At 40.5% G+C, this 19,951-nt stretch overlaps 1 protein-coding gene across 1 annotated transcript in view; it reads left to right on the top strand.

Annotated features, from left to right (window-relative positions):
* Positions 1–1,841: 1,841 nt before the first annotated feature.
* Positions 1,842–19,951, top strand: part of LOC125485749 (TBC1 domain family member 14-like) — a 32,294-nt gene continuing 14,184 nt past the window's right edge. Inside the window, exons 1-2 of the mRNA XM_048610104.1 lie at positions 1,842–1,917; positions 13,476–13,556. Coding sequence (XP_048466061.1) covers positions 1,842–1,917; positions 13,476–13,556 — 157 coding nt within the window. The remainder of the gene's footprint in view (positions 1,918–13,475; positions 13,557–19,951) is intronic.

Below are 19,951 nucleotides of genomic sequence, written 5' to 3'. Positions count from 1 at the left end.
GTCCTGAGTAGGCTGCAGGACGTCAGACAGTTTCTTCTTCCAGCATGTCCCAACAGTCTGCTGCTTTTTATCTCTGAAATTTCCTTATATACTACCTATTTCTATAACATTGTACTACCTAGTTCTAACTTTTATTCAGGACTACTATCTTGTTCTAGTGTACGGATTTATACTTTTTAAAAACATACTAAATAGGGCTGCTACCCCCTTTAAGAAAGTTACTATCAAAACAGCGCTTCCATGAAACTGCATGAATGAATGTGTAAGATCTGTCAAAAACTGGCAATAGTGGATGACCTCTCACGACCCAGCTGCGGGAGATGACTTTAATATCCTCCATACTTTTCATTTAGTAACACACTTAATTTCTCACTTATTTAGATCATATAGGTCTAGTATTTCTACTAACATTACTATCTTTAAAGACAAAAAGACTAACACCTTTTTAATTATGCAAACTCCGACTGGATAAACATACGAATCCCATCAGGATTTAGCAAGTGTTTAAACTATCTCCTGCTTCCCAAGGACAGATGTCACACAAAGTTGTGTGCAATAGATGCAAATATGTGACACTATAGTGCTAACATTTTATGGTATGTAAAAACTGTGTATAAAAGAGGCTACTGTGAAACTGTACTTTGGATTCCATTGCCGCCTCAAACTGTGCTACTGTGGATGTTCAATAAAGATGCTAGTTTTGCTGCTCACTGATCTTGGTCACTATTGAACACAATTCCACAGTTCCCTCATGTTAGGCCATAGAAAACATTCACAAAGGAGGACCAGTGGAAAATTCAGTTTATTTAAAGCCATTTTTACAACCATAGACTTAAAAAGCTTAGTTTCTGGGAGGGTTAATTTAAACAGTCAAAATAATGACAGGACTAAATTATTTTGCATTTGTTTTAGCACTACACTAGCCCCTTATCTGTCAGGACAGACTATTTGAAATAGATTAGAGAAAGTGAGGGGTCATACATATAAGTTGTCCCAACATAGAAATAGGTTAAAAGTTAATTTTTATTTGCTCGCGCAAATTGTTATCAGCATGTAGAACAAGTTGCAGCTCTTGTGATAAGTGGGTATTTTTGCTATCAGCCCAAGAAAGAACTAGAAGAGTTTCTTAAATAATAAGAACTGTGAATGCTGGAAATCTGGAACAAAAGCAGAAATTACTGGAGGAACTCCATAGATCTGGCGATATCAGTGAAGAGAAATCATAGTTAACTTTTCAGGTCCAGGAACACTTCTTCAGAACTACTGGTAGCCAGGAAAATTGTGTGTGTGTGTGTGTGTGTGTGTGTGTGTATATACATATATGTTGAAAACAGAGTGGGAGGGGAGGATAAAGGATTAAGAGTAAGAGGTGGAGACTGAGCCCAAATAGGGAGAGACAGTCAGTTAGGCAAATAAAGGGATGGATAATGATGAGCAAGGGAGAAAGAAGAACTGTTAATGGGGGCCTTAAATAGGTAAAAATGGATTTGCTGTGCTGAAAGCAGCCCATGTGATCGTAGGGTCTAGAGTGTGGGTGTGGGTAAAGGACATGGAAGAAGGTTTAAATGATTGAACTCAATATTGAATCCTGAAGACTGCAGGATCCCCCAGCCAAAAATTGGATGCTGTTTATCCAGCTTGCATTGAGCCTCACTGGAGTACTGCAGCAGGCCTGAGACACAAGCGTTGGCCAGGAAACACCGTGTTATATTGAAGTGGCAGCCAGATGGAAGTTCAGGGTCATTTTTACACACAATGCAGAAGTTTTGCAAAGCATTCGCCCTGTCTGCATTTCGTCTCCCCAGTGTAGAGGAGGTAAATCACTGCTTAATCTGGAAGGCATGTCGGGAGCCCTTGATAGTGAGGAGAGAGGAAGTAAACAGGCAGATTTTGCACCTTTTACGATTGCATGGGAAGGTACCTTGGAGGTTTGGGAGTAGACTCGGAAGGTATGGTCTCTGTGGAATGCTGACAAGTGAAGGGGGATGCGTGCCTGAAGATGGCAACCCACTGGAAGTGGTCGTTTATGATCCTTTGATGCTGATGGCATGAAAACTAACCAGGGCTGCCTCATCCATATTGTCGGAAAGTAGAGAATGGGTGAAGGGAGAATTGTTGGAAATGGGCTGTCTGCTTCTGGGGAAAAAACAGATCTGAACCATTCCCATCGACCACCACCACCCTCCACCTGGTTGAGCTTGACCTGACTTGAACAACTTCTCCTTTAACTCCTGTCAGTTCCTTCAAGTCAAAGGTGTGGCAGTGGGTACCCGCATGGGTACCAGTTATGCCTGTGTCTTTGTGGTGTTTATGGAATATTCCTTATTCAATCCTACTCCGGGTCTCTCCTCACAACTGTTTCTCGGAACATCGACAACATCATTGTTGCTTCTCCCTCTCATCAAGAATTGGAAACATATTATCAACTTCACTTCCGATTTCCACTCTGTACTCACCTTCACCATGTCTGACTCCCCCCTTCACTTCATCAATGTTTCAGTTTCAATTTCTGGGGATAGGCTGCTGACTGATATCCACCAATCTTTACCTGGACTAGACATTCTTACATATTGTTTGCTGTAAAGACTATGCCATTCTTACGTTTTCGGTGTCTCTGTCACATCCATTCTGACAATTCTATCTTCTGGGGACCTCAAAGTTCACCTTTTTCCTCAACCAAGGTTTCCCCTCTAATGTGGCCATGTCCAACACATTTCCTTCTCTTACCTCCCTCAACTCCTTTTGGGTACCCCGGTCCTCCCTTTCCACCCCACCACCAACCACACACACACGACCATAAATTGCCATTTCAGCCATCTCCAATGGGATACCACCATCAGACACACAATCCGTTACCCTCCCTTGACAGAATTCTGCAGGGACTGTTTCTCTGGGACACCATGGTCCACACTTCATCCACTCCCAACACCTCCCCACTCCTCCATGGCACCTTCCCATACAATCACAGACGGTGTAACACCTGCCCATTTACTTTCTCCTCACTAGCCAAGGCTCCAGACACACGTTCCAGTTTAAGCAGTAATTTACCTGCACTTCACTCAATCTAGTCTGCTGTATTCGCTGCTCACGATGTGGTATCCTCTACACCAGGAAGAAGAAATGTCAACTGGGAGACTGCTTTGCAGAACACCTGCTTTCTGTCTACAAAATTGACCCCGAGCTTCCAGTTGCCTGCCACTTCAACACTCCAACCGTGCTCCCTAGCCAACATTTCTGTTGCAGGCCTGCTTCGTTGCTACAACGAGGCTCAGTGCTAGTTCGAAGAACAGCATCTCATTTTCTGTTTGGGGACCCTGTAGCCTTCAGTACTCAATATCGAGTTCATTAATTTTAGGGCCTGAGCACCTTCTTCCATGACCTTTACCCACTGCCGCAGCCCAGGCCTTGTCATCACTTGGGCTGCTTTCAGCAACCGCCACCCATTTTTACCTATTTCGTCCCCATTAGCAGCTCTTCTATTTTCCCTGCTTGCCATTATCCACCCCTTTATCTCCCTGTCTTTCCCTCCCTCTGGGCTCAGTCTCCATCTGTCACTTACTCCTTTACCCTGACCCCCCTGCCTTGAGCATATATAGCACCTTTTCCTAGCTGCCATCAGTTGTGGAGAAGGATCACTGGACCCAAAATGTCAACTCTGCTTTCTCTTCACAGATGTTGCCAGACCTGAATTTCTCCAGTAATTGCTGTAGAAAAGTTTCTTACTTTGCCTTGTATCACAGTGCAAAAAGATGGGACATTGGGTATTAACTTCAGTTAATTTTATGCCCTGGACTGTGGGTCAGGAAATTTTGTTCATAATTGCTTTTTAAATGTGAAGTGGACTAAAATTTCTTGCAACTTTTTTTTTCATCTCTTCTAGGAGATTAGATCACAAGAACGCGGATGATATGCTAGGCATAATGGCGCTTAGCTTTATCATGATTGATAAACCAGACAATTTTTCTTTCTGCCCTGCATTTTGTATATCTACCTTTGATAATTTTAAATTTAATTTTTCCAGCTGAGTCCCAGAAAAGTAAATTACATAATTACAGTAATATCCAGTGGCATAATTTTGTGCTTTGTGGAATATGGGTTGGTTGTTCAACTCCTTCAGCTTAGTCTGCCATCTTGTTAGGTCGTGGCTAATCTGAATGGACCTTGATTCCAATCTTCTTGGGCTTTCTCCACAAAGAAGTGTCCAACCCATTGTATTGGAATCACTGCCATGGGTAGGGCATGCCATCAGGTGCTGAAATCACTCCAGTTGGAACAGAGTTTGAACCCCCTGCTGATCCCCACTGGCACTCCAGCCAACTGAGCCAGCCAGTCCCTGAGGAATCTGAGTTGCTATGGCAGTGTGCTTTTACATACATGCTGTATCACAGGAGTTATGGATAGTAATGGTGGAGGTTCTGTTCATCAGCTGACAGACCAGGAATGTCTCCTGCTCTTACCTCATGTTGGTGTATGTTGGAAGGATTTAGAAGTTGATAGTTCAACCTGTTGGGCATATTATGTATGTGTCTTCCTTGGCCACAATGTCCTAAAGTAGGCTTTAAACCCAAAGCATCTAGGTCAATGCAAGGAACATACCACTGTGTCACAGGGTCTCCATTTAGCTCTTTTGTCCCTGTCATTTTTACTTCCTCTGCATCCATGGCTTGTTGTATTGTGTGGCCAGGTTAAGGTAGACACATTGGTTGTATGCATACACATCTTAGAGAGAACGTTGCTTGTGCGCAGCTTGTTTGTTGTGTCCATTGTACATTTCCGATTGTCGAGCAACCACATGCTCTCACAGCGGAATATTGCTCATCTTTATAATCCTTTAATACCCATGCCTAAGAATGCAATGTCATTTTGGTTGAGGAGCTTTTCAGTTGATACAGCATCCACAAGTTCTTGATGAATAAAGTTCCAGATTTCCACTCCATCTCTTAACTTGCCTGACTCCACTTCGAAAATTGTGCTCCCCTATTCTGACTTTCAATAGGATTTCTGTATCAAATTGCTTTACCAATTCAAATGACTTGATTAAATCACCCTTGAAGCTTCTAAACTCAAGGAAAAACAAGCCAACCTTAAACAGCCCATTTTCGTGATTATATCTTTGAAGCCTTTGTATCTTTCCGGTGGTTTTACACTCTACCTCTGCTATATCAATGGGTTGTTACTTATTTCACTCGTAACATGGATGAGCACATCCTAATCTGTCACCTTCCAAATTCCTTTCCAGCTATATTGAGTTATCTTTTAACCTAGTACTATTTGTACTTTCTGTACTGCATACCTATTATACTCTTCTGCCCTTTGGAAAGCCTCCAGCTTATAGTGCCTTAGTTAGCATTCTATCTGTTGTCTGATAGCCTTACTCTGTATCTCTCACTGGCAAGAAGTATATTGCTGTTGGACGAGATCAATATCTGTTATGGCTCCTATTTTCATTCAGTTTTCCCTCGCCTGCCAACAGGCTGCTACCCTTTCCTTTCCTGTGCCTGTTCTTTCCATTTGAAGTCTTATTGTGAGTGCAGAGACGATACAACAATTCTCGGACAACCATATATATGTATGCATTGAAGTGTCTCCATCTTGCTTGAGTAAGATACGTATCCCAACTGAATTCACAAAAAGAAAGCAGTGTTTATAGCAGGTCAGTAAAAGTCTTAATTGTTATATTTTGTTGTTTGAATTGTTTTATAGCTAATTACAGTTGTAATTACCAAAATACCCCCAACCTGGAATGTAGTTAGTACTTTGCTTTGTATCTATATACCCTGAGCAATGGCGTGAGTAAATAAGTCAGACATTGCGATTGGTGTATTTCTGTGTTTATCATGCTTCAGCTATAAAGTAGTTTTATGTTAACGGATGCATGGCAGTGTGATATAGTTAGTGAATATCACTGTCGTTGCCTCAGGTTCTGTGCATGTGCACAGTTGTCTCAGTGCATACAGTGTCATTTGAATGTCATTATTACTGATTGTTTCAGACAATAGGACTATTTATATGGCATCATTAAACACATGAATGTTTTCTCTGGCAAAGTATTAGTTAAGATCATTGAAGAATCAGTATGTTATTGTTTGCTAAATCCTTGGGGCATAAGATGAATTTTTGTTGCAAGTTCTGCATACTTCAGCCTGGAAGCTGTTTGATGCATGGATTAAAATGCTTCTATTTTTATCTTTGAGGCATGGATTCATGTCCAGTCTTAAAATATTTAATTTCCCTCTGCAGACAATAAAGGGGCAGTATGACATGAATTTATGAAATCTTAGTGAAAATTGTTACTGGTCTGCTTAATATAATGCATATCTGGCAATGGTTGACACAATACCAAAGCAATGTTACAGCATAAAATTATAAAAACCAAGGGAGGCAATCCTGAATTCTCACTATATTTGAAAAATCCCACCCTATTTACTTTTCTTGCAACTCTTGTTAACCTGGATAATATGACTCTGAATTAATGAAGAGTATGGACAAATTAACTTTTTTTTTGAAGAAAAGCATAGAATATACTTTGACAAGATGAACTCTGGAGATGGTGGGGCAGTGTTAAGGAGGAGCAAGGGGTCAGATGACCTTATTTTGGACTGACTGGGCTGATTCGTGTCTCGGAAGTCACTTGAAATGAAAACCTCAAGTTCTGCTGATGGCCCTTCTGTTTCAATTAGAGATGGGAATGCAAGGAGGCTACTCATAACTGAAATATTAATAGGGATATATAAAATTTGCATTGACAGTTGCTTAGCCCACCAAATCATTCGTGTGGACAATGGGAACATGGATACTGTGGTTCATGATAACTGCTGAACAATAAGAATCACATCATTAACTCTCAGAGTGGCCTGGAAGGTCAGTCTGGACCAAAGATCATAGTGGGACAGCATTTCACCCAGGAAAGGAAGGACCTTGTCTAGAGATTCACCTCAGGCAGAGAAGTGGGACTTTTTATGGACTTCATTTAATATGCTCATGGTTGATCAAGCACTCCAATGACTTTTGTGCACACTATTTCCCCAATTCTTTACACCATTGATGATGAAAAAAATTATCAACCTCAACTTTAAGTATACTCAAAGACTGAACTTACACAGCCCTCTTGGGTGGAGAATTCCAAATATTCATTGCCCTCTGAGTAAAAGCACTTCTCACCTCAGTTTCCAATGGCAACCTCATTTTTAAATTATAATCCAAGTCTAGACACCTCAGGTGAGGGGCAGTATCCTACCTACATCTACCATGTCTGATATTTTGGAATGAGATCATCTCTCATTTGTCCAAAATCTAGAGAATACAGGCCCACTTTCCCCAATCTCTCTTCATACAATAGTCTGCCAACTGAGAAAAGTCTGGTGAACCTTTGTTGCACTCCTTCTGTGGCAATAATATCTTTGCTGAAATGGGACCAAAATTGCCTGTTACTTGAAGTATAGTCTAACCAAGCTCTAATATGATTGCAGAATGACTTCAGTAGTCCTGTACTCAAGTCCTATTGCAATACATATTCTATTTGCCTTCCAAGTAGCTGGCTATACCTATATGCTAGCTTTAAGTGACTCATTGACAAGGGACCCAAGACCCTTTGTGTATCTACAGTTTCCAACCTCTTACCATTTAGGAAACATTCTGCACGGAGGATAACCTAATATTTTTCCACATTATTCAATCTGCCATGCTATTGCCCAACCATTGAGCCTATCCAAATCATCTAGAAAACAATTTATAGTTTTCAACACACATTACTATTTAGCTTTATATCATATGCAAATTTGAAAATATTAGATTTGGTCCCCATATTCAAGTCATTGACATATATTGTGACTGTCTGGGGCTCAAGTACCTCACTTGCAGCACCTCACTAGTCACAGTCTGCCAATGAGTGACCCATTTATTCCTACTGTTTTCTGTCTGTTAGCTAATCCTTAATGCATGCCAGTACATCGCCACCTGTACCATATGATTGCTAACCAACCTCGTAAGGGCCCTTATCAAAAGCCTTCTGAAAACCCAAATACACTACATCCATCAACTTCCCTCTGTCAATTTTGTTCATAATGTCCTTTTAAAAAAATTCCAGGTTTATAAACATGATTTTCTATTTGCAAGTCCATGCAGATGATGCACAATCAAATCATTTTTATCCAGGTGTCCTTTTATCAATTTCTTTGATAGATTGCAGTGTTTTCCCTTCTACTGATGTAAGGCTGATGTGTCAATAGTTTATTTGTCTTGATCCTTTTTAAATAGTGAGGTGACATTTGCAAACTGCAAATTTGCAGTGATTGGACAAGAGCATGACAGATTTTGAAAGATGATTACCAATGCATCAACTATCTCTTTCGCCACCGCCTTCAACATTCTCAAAAGTCAACCATCAGGTCCTGCAGACTTAACAACTTTCATTTCTATTAATTTCTCCAGTTAAACATTGTTACGAGTTATCTTCAGTTCTCCATTCTCCCTAGTCATTTGAGTCTCTAATTCTGAGAGATTACTTGTAAGTTTCTTATTGAAAACAGTCACAAAACACTAATTTAGCTTCTCTGCCATTTTTCCTTTCCCATTATAAATTCTCCTGACTCTTAATGGTCCCATATTTGTCATAGCCAGACGTTGCCTTTTTAACTACCTGTATGATCCATTTTTGTTTTTTGCTAGTTTACATTTGTAGTTTTTATTCTCTTATCAATTTCTTGGTCCTCCTTTTACTATATTGTACAATGTTCCTAATCTCCAGATTTATTAATATTTCTGGCCACTTTGTGTGCCTTGTAATTTTATACAGTCTTTAACTTCTTTTGTTAGCCATGGTTGACCATTTGGCTTTTGCACCTTGAAGGAATGTATAATTGCTCTAAGTCAAGTAATAATTCTTTAAAGACAATCCATTGCTGATGTTCAGTCATGCCTTATAAAGTATTTTCTCAATCCAAGCAGCCAACTTGTGCTTCATGTTTTCATAATTTTCCTCATTCAAATTTAACACCTTCAGAAAAAAATTACCAGGAAGTTGTCAGGGTTGGAGTGGTTGAGCTATAGGGAGAGGCTGAACAGGCTGGGGCTATTTTCCCTGGAGCACCAGAGCCCAAAGGGTGACCTTATAGAGGTTTATAAAATCATGAAGGGCATGAATAGCCAAGGTCTTTATGCCAGGGTAGGGGAGTCCAACCTAGAGGCTAGGTTTTAGGTGAGAGGAGAAAGATTTAAAAGGGACCAGAAGGGCAACTTTTTCATGCAGAGGGTGGTGCATGTATGGAATGAGCTGCCAGAGGAATTTGTGGAGGCTCGTACATCTACAACATGTACAAGGCATCTGGATGATACATAAATAGGAAGGGTTTAGAAGGATATGGGCCAAATGCTAGCAAATGGGACTAGATTAATTTAGGATATCTGGTCGGTATGGATGAGTTGGACTGAAGGGTCTGTTACTATACTGTACATCTCTGTGACTCTATGACCTTCAGATTAAACTACCTCACCTTCAAACATAATCTGAAATTCTGGCATATTGTAGTCACTCATCCCTACTAAAGTTTCTTTTACAAGATTATTAATGGTGGTTTACATTACATAATACTAAACCAAATAAACTTGTTCTCTAATCAGCTCTTCAAAATGCTGCTCTAAAGCCCATCCGTAAGGCACTCCAGAAACTCATGTTCCATACCTTTCATGCTCCGTTAGTTTACCCAATTTATATTCAGATCAAAGTCATCCATGAAAATGATGTTGCATATGCTTCAAGCTGCTCTCACCTCCTGATTTATACCATGTCCACACTATCTGTTTCTGTTGCTCCCAAACAGATTGTAGAAATTGTTTTGATCTATGATCACATTTTATCATTAAATCATAGATAATTTTTTAAATTGCCAGACTGAATTTTAATGATGCAGAAGGATGTCATTCTGTCCATCGTGTCTGTGCTGGTTCTTTAAGCATTAAAAGTTGTTGCCAGTCTCTTGCTTTTTCCTGTAGCCCTGCATGTTGTTTGTATTTAAATAATCATCAAATGTCCTCTTGAATGCCTCCATTGAATCTGCCTGCACCACACCTCTGGGCAGTACCTTCCGTTTGTGTGACATTTTTCTACTCTCACAATTGCCTCCATACTTCATGTGATGAGGCTTTTAGAGCCCGAACTGAGCATATATGAGCAGAATACTGCTTGATAGCACTGTCAATGACACCTTATATCACTGTTGATGATTGAGAGTAGAATATCCATAAGACCATGAAACATAGGAGCAGAAGTCGGCCATTCAGCTCAATGAGTTTGCTACGACATTCAGTGAGATCACGGCTAATCTGATCATCCTCAACTCCTTAAATAACCACTGCTTATTCTGAGAAAACATCCTCTTGACTTAGACATTTCCACCAAAAGGAAACAACCTTTCTACACCTACCCTGTCAAGCCCTGTAAGAATCTTGTATGTCTCAATGAGATCGCCTCTCATTTTACTCAATTTGAATGAGCACAGGCCCATCCTACCCAGCCTCGCCTCATAAGACAATCCATCCATATCTGGTATAAGTCTAGCAATGGGGAGGTGATTGCCAAGTTGTATTATCACTGGACTGTTAATCCAGAGACTCAGATAATGTTCTGGGGACCCGGGTTCGAATCCCACCACGGCAGATGATAGAATTTGAATAAGTATCTGGGATTAAGAATCTAATAATGACTGTGAATCTATTGTCAATTGTTGGAAAAACTGTTCTGGTTCACTAATGTCCTTTACGGAATGAAACTGCCATCCTGACCTGGTCTGTCCTACATGTGTCTCCAGACCCACAGCAATGTGGTTGTCTCTTAACTACCCTCTGGGCAATTAATGCTGCCTAGCCAGTGATGCCGTCATCCCATGAAGAAAGAACCTTCTCAATTGCCTCCAATGCCAGTATATCCTTCCTCAGATAAGGAGCCCAAAATATTTCACAATATTCCAGCTGTGTTCTGACTTCTGCCTTGTATAATTTTTAGTAAAACCTCTTTACTTTTACACTCTGAACTGTTTAATATTCTTCAGCAGAACCTCCTTTCTAATCCTACCAATGTCATTGGTATCAATGTGGACAACGATCAGTGGATCCATCCCCTCGCTCTTCAAGTTCTTCTACAATGATGAGAAAATATCCTTAACCTTAACCCTAGCACTAGGCAGGCAATCATGCTCATGGCTGCAGAGAACTAATCATACTGTTCCCTACCAGCACTGCATTCTTGTTGTCTCTCCCGACTTGAACGGGTCCCTGTGCCAAGGTGCCATAGTCAGTTTGCTCATCCTTCCTCTTGTCCCCACTCTCATCTGCACAGCTTGCAAGAACCTCGTAACTGTTGGACAATTGCGGGGACTCAATTGTAACTTCCTCGTCCTCGTACTTGCCTCAACTGCAGCAACACCCCTCTATCCCTGATCACAGACCAATTTTGAACTACCTAGTCTGTGGGTTGTTACTGACCTTTGGAACAAAGTGTCCCCTTCTCTGATGTGATCCAATGTTTGCAACTCAAATTCCAGCTCCTCAACTCAGATCCAAATTTCCTTGAGCTGAAAATTCTTACTACAAATTACACATTAGTATTCAGCAGCTTCCACATGTTACAGCAGCAGCACATCACCCAACTAATGAGGAGTAATTGGCTGTTTACCGCTTTTTGTGGCAGGACATAGCTGGATAATTTTACACATTTTTGGGTAGATGCCCATGTTGTAGCTGTAACTGGAACAGCTCATTCCGTATACCCATGACTCCAGCATGAAAATGGTGCCCTTTAGATCCCTTTTAAATTTTTCCCCTCCCACCGTAAACCTGTACCCTCTCGGTTTGGACTTGCCTACAATAGGAAGAAGACCTTGTCCATTTAGCCTATCCATGCCGCTCATGATTTTAGAAACCTTTATAAGGTCACCTCTTAGCCTCTGACACTCCAGAGAAAATAGGCCCAGCCTGTTCAGTCTCTCCCTATAGCTCAAACCCTCCAATGCTGGCAACATTCTTGGAAATCTTTTCTGAGCCCCTTCAAGTTTTACAACATCTTTCCCATAGCAGCATTCCAGAATTGAACGCAGTATTCCAGAAGTGGCCTAACCAATGTGCTGTACAGCTGCAACATAACATCCCAACATCAATACTGAATATACTGACGAATGAAGACAAGTGTACCAAGCACTTTCGTCACTAACCTGTCTATCTGTAACTCCACTTTCAAGGAACTATGAACTTGCACTCCAAGGTCGCTGTTCAGCCACGCTCCCCAGTACCATACCACTCAGTGTTAAGCTGCTTTCTTCCATTAAATGTTTTACTGGTCGCCACCATTCAGAGCTGGATGTAGAAGCATTTCAGAAATTTAATTTGATCCAGCGGTGGTAGGATTGCTTAGTTGCCCATTTAAAAGGAAATTAAAAGCCATCCTAAAGTGATATACCTAAAAAGCAGAATTTTACACCGAAGATGTACCAGCCTTTGGCATGACCGCAACTTGCATGAGCAGATATTGCTTTTATTTTTAATTCTTTTTCACAGAAGTGACAGGAGTTATAAAATATGGTGGATGCATTCCAGATGCATACACATTATGGAAATGGTTTCTGCTATTCACAGAGTGACCATTTGCATAGGTTGGAACAATATTTTTTTAAAAAGCCAATATGTGGCCTGCTCTGTAAATGACCATGTACACACATGGTTGCAGCAGGTCTTAGACTGCTGGTAACTCTTTCAGGCAAGTTTCAAAGTGTGTTTGGCCTGCCCATGGCTGAAGCAGCGTAAAATGGCTCAAAGTAGCCCTCAGTTGATTTAAAAAAAACAGTGAGGAAGATTTTTAGCTGAAGATTTTAGCTTGTACAGGCCACTGTTTTAAGTCAAACTATAAGCCAGAGTAAATAGATGTCCTCATAGAGGGAGAATATCCAAGGTAACAAGATAAAGATAACACACAAAGGGTCCTGTGCAATGCATACAATGGGCTCTGTTACACAGAAACAGATGTAGATGCTTGTGTAGAACACCAGACTGAGCGACCTAAAGTAACATGCAATGTGGTAAAAGCATAGCCATGTATTGTACTCTATGGAGAATTAATCTAACAAAGTGTAATCATCTATCAGGCATTGAAGTAGAGTTTCAAACTACAGCCATATGGGATTTAATTATATTCCTGTGAAAGTTCAGTCTTAGGTGGATTGAGGAGAACCACTCTTATCAGCAAGCAACTACTGTCTGGAATGTGGCTGAATAAGATGTCTTGTGAAGACTCAAGGACAATTGATAAGGGGATCCAGTAAACATGATGAGACCATGAGCCGCCTAGAGCTGTCTATGAACTGATCACACAATCAGATGATAAATCAGATTGGGTGTGTATGTGACCAAGTAATAATATGATTTTTTTTCTAACAGCCAAGGTGGGCTAAAAGCAAGTATATGAAAAATGTATTTTTGCCTTTGTTCAGTGGAGAAGCTCCTGCACAGCCCAGAAGCTCTCTTCCATCGGTGTAAAACAATAACACGCTTTGACAATGATGTGGACCTAGGTATTGAATGATTCATGTTTGGGGCAGAATGACTACAAGGTGGAAATTCAGCCAAGACTCCTTGGCAGTATTTAAATTGCTCTAACTCTGGAAAATCTCAGATCAGAGGTGAATCATTAGGGCAGATGAACCTCCTGTCTTGCTGAAATTCTGGCAGTTCCCAGTCAGTCTTTCCAAGTACAGTTACAAATTTTCTTTGTATAATGAGTGTGGCTAGCATCTGCAATTATTGTACAAGTGGTCTTGGTAATATTTAATCAATTTCTTTTTTTTTACTTCTAACCAAAGTTCATTAGAATTTTAACATGTTTTGGTACCATTCTTAGCAGTTTGAGCACCTAATTTCTGAACATTGCACTGAGGAGTAGGACTGTCCAAGGATTAAAAATAATGGTTGGGAAGGCAAGTTCTGAAATTCGATTGGTGGCTGTGAAGAGTTTGGATAGGTAGGCCAAAGGTGCTACACTTGAGGTTTGAGTGTAACATTAAAGGGCAGGAAACTAAATGGGCTGAGAGTGGACTTTAAAGAGCAGGAAATGAGATAAGAAGACAGTGGGTCAGTCTTGGCTCAGAATTCAGAGGCCATAGCTGACCAGTGATAGATTTGAATGAGTGGGCAGAGGGTTGGGGTGTGCAGCTTAATTTACACAGTCCAGTGGTGAGAACTTTTTTAGAAAAGCAAAAGGCAATGTGTGATATGACTGAAAGGTGCAATATCAACACTTCATTTTGGGAGGCCTGCAAGCTTTTACCATTCAGATTGTGTGACTGTTGACCAATTGCTTAACAGAAAGAAGCAAGATTTCTTAAAACATGAACAAATGTATATGTGTTAAAGGGAGAAAAGTTAATATTCTTGTTATATGCAAAACTTCAGTTGTTAGTAATCAAATCATTTAAAAAATGAAATTTAATTATTTTCATTTTCAATAAAATTATACTTATCACATGAATATCTATAATGAAAGAAATTAGAATGAAATATTTTTCTTTCAGAATTATGTACATTAAATATATTTGTGCCATCACTGATTATTGGCTATTTACACCTCAGTGACACCGCCCATTATCACCTCTGCCTCAGTTGCTGAAACTCTCATTTGTGGCTTGATTCTTTGAGACTTGACTATTCCAATACATTGCTGACTATATTCCAGCATTAATAGATTTCAGATTAATAACAATATTTTTGCTTGACTGGGAGCAAATTTAGGTCAGCAATAGCTTAAATTTTTCCCCAGTCAAGCAATTTCAATTTTAAATGATTTGGTTTTCAAATCTCCCCTCGGACCCATTGCTCCCGACCTATGTAATCTCCTCCAGTTCCACAGTCTTCGAGATATTGACATTCAACTAATTATGGCTTCTTATCGTCTGATTTAATTGTTCGTGGCTATGACTTTTGGCTTCTAAAGCTCTGGAATTCCTTCCCTAGCCCTTGCTGACACTGGGAGTAATCTTACCACCTTAGTCACTGCTGCAACAGCAGGACTGTTTTCACGATGCAAGCCTGACCTCCCAATTGGTTGTTCTTCACCTGTGTTATGGACCAGACCAAAGAATATTGTGGAGATACTCTAGACAGTAGAGTCATACAGCACAGAAACAGGCCCTTCAGTCCAACCAGTCCATGCTGAACATAATCCCAAGCTAAACTAGTCCGACCTGCCTGTTCCTGGCCCATATCCCTCCAAACCTTTGCTACTAAATATTATATTTTTTAAAAGGGCAAGTTAAGACCCTGGGTTCCAGAATTGATTTGATTGGTCCACCCCAAGCTTTAATTAAAACACGCTTTATTCTTACAACACAGTTTCAATACAAAAAAAATGACATAAATTTATTCTGTTGAAATACTTAACAAGATTGTTGTGATTGTAACGATGTCAGCCAGGTGGACCTCATGGAATATGAGTTCCCTGACTGGGGCTGTTAATCTGATCCAATCTAGGAGCCCTGTTTGACAGATAAAAACAGGAGTGTCTGAGATATGGCTCTGAGGGAGCTGGATCAGTGTCAAGGACATCCCACATGTAAATCAAGAGTGACTTGGTGATGGGATACCGGCCTCGGTGGAGTTATTTTAATGGCAACAAGAATAAAGCACATTCCTGAAGAAATTTGGTTGCAACTGTTATTTTTGAGTTGGGATAAGCATTTCTGGCATCATGCTATTATTTGGGAAGCATGACCCATTCGATCCTGCTGTTGAAGACTGGGCCCAGTATGTGGAAAAAATGCAGTATTTTTTCTGGGCAAATAATATTGGGGCAGATGAAAAGCAATGAGTAATTCTCGTGCCATCTTGAGGACCAACAGCTTTTTCGGTTATTAAGAACTTAACTGTACCTGAGGCACCAGATCTAAAATATTGCAAGGATTGATGGATTTAGTTAAGGAATATTGCAACCTTGAGCCTCCTCTAATTCTGAGACACTGTCAGTTTTACTTGGCAATCTGAGAACCAGGGGAGTAAGTATTAGGATTTTTGATTAGGTTAAGATGACTGGTAGAGGAATGTGACTTTGGTTTAACCCTTAATGAGATGCTAAGAGACTGTTTGGTATGTGGGATTAATGATGTAACTGTGCAAAAGCAACTAATAGCTGAAGTCCAACTGGCTTTATCATTGGAAAATGTGGCAAGTGGAGCAAATTAATTGAAGGGTATTCCATTAGAAGGGGACACCCTGAACAATTAGATTGAGCTTGGGGAACACCTCTTGAGTGGAGGTAATTGTATGCCTCATTCAGGACATATCCTGAGCAGAGCCCACAGCAAAACCCCCAAAACAAAACTGAGCCTTGGCAAATGGTTAATATTTTCTTCAGAATCTGGGCCATCAAGCCGTTGTAATTGCTGCAGGTATGTGGACTCAAGACAGCAAAAGAGCCCCACTAGACCTAAATTCAGTATGAGAACTCATAGGCCAGTATCCAGGAGAGTGAACACTCTGGAAAGTCCACCTACATCTGGTTTGGAACAGTTAAATTGCTTAGCAACGTCCAAATCAGAACCAATCAAAATAAATGTCTGGTTAACTGGTCACCAGGCTCGAATGGAGGTCAGTCCTAGCACAGCTGTTTTAGTGATCACAGAACCAATCCTTAACAAAATTCACTCCACCCTTAAGTTTGCACGAGACCTCGGCTAGGCTGAGAAACTATATTGGGAAACCTTGACAAATTAAGGGTACAGCTTTGGTTCCAGTCTCTTATGAGAAGCAGTTGGTTCATTTACCACTGATTGTAGTAAAAGGCTCTGGCTCACACTTGTTGGGGCGAAATTGGTTAAGAAAAATTGGACTAGATTCGTGCAACATTTTTCGATTAGAAAATGGCTGCCTGAGTGAAGTCCTAATTAAGTATACAGAAATTTTTCAGGAAGGACTAGGGGCTATCAAAGGAGGCATATTGCATGATTCTGCAAGGCCAGGCTGGTGCTATTTGCCTTATGGGCAAAAATAGAGGCAGAAATCAGAAAACTGGAAAGTGAAGGAATCATCAAACCAGTGCCTTACTCCGATTTAGAAGTTTAACTTTTTAATCAGTTTTATCCCTTTCTGTAACTTTTTAAAAATATTAGAATTATGATCACTTGTCCCAAAGTGCTCCCCACTGCCACATCAGTCACTTGCTCTGCCTTATTTCCTAAAGGAAAGTTAAGTTTTGCTCCTTCTCTCATTCGCATATTGAATAAGAATTTTTTCTTGTACACGCTTAAATTCCTCCTCATCCAAGCCCTTAATACTGTGACAGTCCCAGTCTATGTTTGTAAAGTTAAAATCCCCTACCATTACAACCCTATTATTCTTACAAATATCTGAGATCTCCTTACATATTTGCTTCTTGATTTCCCACTGACTATTGGTGGGTGGGGGCTATAATACACACTCCATAAGGTGATCATCCCTTTCTTAGTTCCACCCATATAAATTTATTGGACAATCTGCCAGGAATATCTTCCCTAACTGTAGCTGTAATGTTATCCCTAACCAAAAACACCACTACCCCTGCTTTCTTGCCTCCCTTTCGATCCTTCCTATAGCATTTACACCCTGGAACATTAAGCTGCTTGTCCTGTCCATCCCTGAGCCACATTTCTGTAATTGCCATGATAGTCCAGTCCCATGTTCCCAACCATACCCTGAGTTCATCTGCCTTCCCTGTCGGGCCTCTTGCATTGAAGTAAATGCATTTTAATTTATCAGTCTTACTCTGTTCTCTGCTAAGGTCTGCCTTGACTAATTGACTTTCTCCTCTCATTTACCATAGCAGCTTCAGCCTTTTCTCTTTTCTATCACTTTGGTTCCCACAACTCCTCACCCTCTTACTGATTTAAATCCTCCTGAATGGCACTAGCAAACGTCCCTGTAAGGATATTGGTGTCCTTCCAATTCCAATGGAATACATCCCTCTTGAACAGGTCATTTCTACCCCTGAAGAGATCCCAAAAGTCCAAAAATGTGAATTATTGCCTCCTGCACCAGCTCTTCAACCATGCATTCATCTGCGCTCTCCTCCTATTCCTACTCTCACTGGCAAATAGCAGTCTGGGGGGGTGGTGCTGAATGGCTCCAATGTAGTGAGGGGAATGTCAGGATCCAAACGATCAACTGTCATAGGGGGCTGTATAGTCTGCGGCACAGACAGGCATTTCTGCGGCTTTCAGTTAGACATCAGGATAAGTGTGTTGCCTTTCAAGTACCTGGGTTGAGGATGTCGAGATATCACAACCTTTGAGGACATACCTTTTAACCTCCTGCCTAATTTCCTCTATTTTCGCTGCAGAATCTCATACCTTTCTTTCCTTAAGTCATTGGTGGACAACGACCTCCTGCTGGTCAATCTCCCCTTCCAGAATATTCCGCCTCCTCTCTGAGACATCCTCAACCCAGGTACTTGAAAGGCAACACACTTATCCTGGTGTCTAACTGAAAGCCGCAGAAATGCCTGTCTGTGCCGCAGACTATACAGCCCCCTATGACAGTTGATCGTTTGGATCCTGACATTCCCCTCACTACGATAGAGCCACTCAGCCCCCCCCCCCCCCCCCCACCCCAGTATTCAATACAGCATACCTGTTTGAGATGGGGATAGCCATAGGAGACTCCTGTACCACCTGGCTACTTCTACCTTTCCTAGCAGTCAATCATCTACCTGACTGCATCTGTGGTGTCTCCACCTTCCTGAAACTGCCTTCCATCACAACCCTTTAACTTCTGTAACTCCTCATTGCCTCAAGCTGCCGCCCCAATTGATCCATGTGGTCCAAAAGGATTCACAACCAAATGCACTTCCTGCAGACATAGTCTCCAGTAACATTCAAATTCTCCCTGATCTCTCTCATCTGACAGGATGGACACATCACCCTACTAAAAATCATTTCAGCCCCTTTTACAATCTACCGACCCAGAATATACCTAAAATCAAACACAACACACTTTGCTCAAAAGCACAGCGTTAGTGCAGTCTTCCAGTGGCCACATTGTTGTACCTCCTGTAATCATTGTAAATTAAATAATCATAATTTCCTACGTTATTCTTAGTCAAACTGGATGTGAATCACTCTCAGAAGGCAATGTTAATGTCAGCAAATGGAGATTAATTGAAGAGATTAGTACCTTCTAAATGAACATCATTATTTATAAAATACTTCTGATCTTTTTTACCCACCTAAATTCAATGATTAGAATGCTATAAACAAAGGGGTATGAATAGGCTAAACTGCTCCACGACCAGGAGAAAACCTGAATTTAAAAAGATTGCAGTTTGAAACATGCATTATTTATGAACAAGAAATTATTAATAATTCTACATTGTGTAGATTATTATAGAATATTTGTTTGATTGTAACAATTCCAGATGCATCGAGTTATGTTTCAAAATGTAAATGCTTGTCACGTTAAATAACTGACAACTAGAAAATATACTTACCAGATGGCAGATCCACATTGACCTTTTTAAACTGTTTCTTCAAGTCATTCAGTAACCCAAGGGATTTAATAGCCATTTAAAAGAGTGAGCAGGTGATCCATTAGGGATTATATTACAATGAGCACTACAAATCTCTGCAGTGTCATTTATACGAGGACTAATGTGATGTTCGTGTTTCTTTATGAGAATCATGTTTGTAATAGAGCTGATGTAGAACACATTGCCTGTGTGTGTGCATAAGTATCAATTTCTCAGTCTTGGGTAATTTTACGAATTAGGAATTACAGCCCTGTTCAAAAAAAAGAGGAAGGATATTTCTTGTAATTAGGCCAGTCAGTGTAATGTCAGTGAAACATCTAGAGACCATAAATCCAGAACAAAGTTAATTGTCACAGGAAAATCTGAGTTAATACATTGCAGTCAATATGATTTTGTTAAAGGCAACTTGTATCTGACAAA

The sequence above is a fragment of the Rhincodon typus genome, chromosome 1, assembly GCF_021869965.1.
Source record: "Rhincodon typus isolate 14 chromosome 1, sRhiTyp1.1, whole genome shotgun sequence".
Classification (NCBI taxonomy): domain Eukaryota; kingdom Metazoa; phylum Chordata; class Chondrichthyes; order Orectolobiformes; family Rhincodontidae; genus Rhincodon; species Rhincodon typus.
The sequence above is the reverse complement of the archived record's forward strand: the minus strand, read 5'-3'. Positions and strand labels throughout refer to the sequence as shown.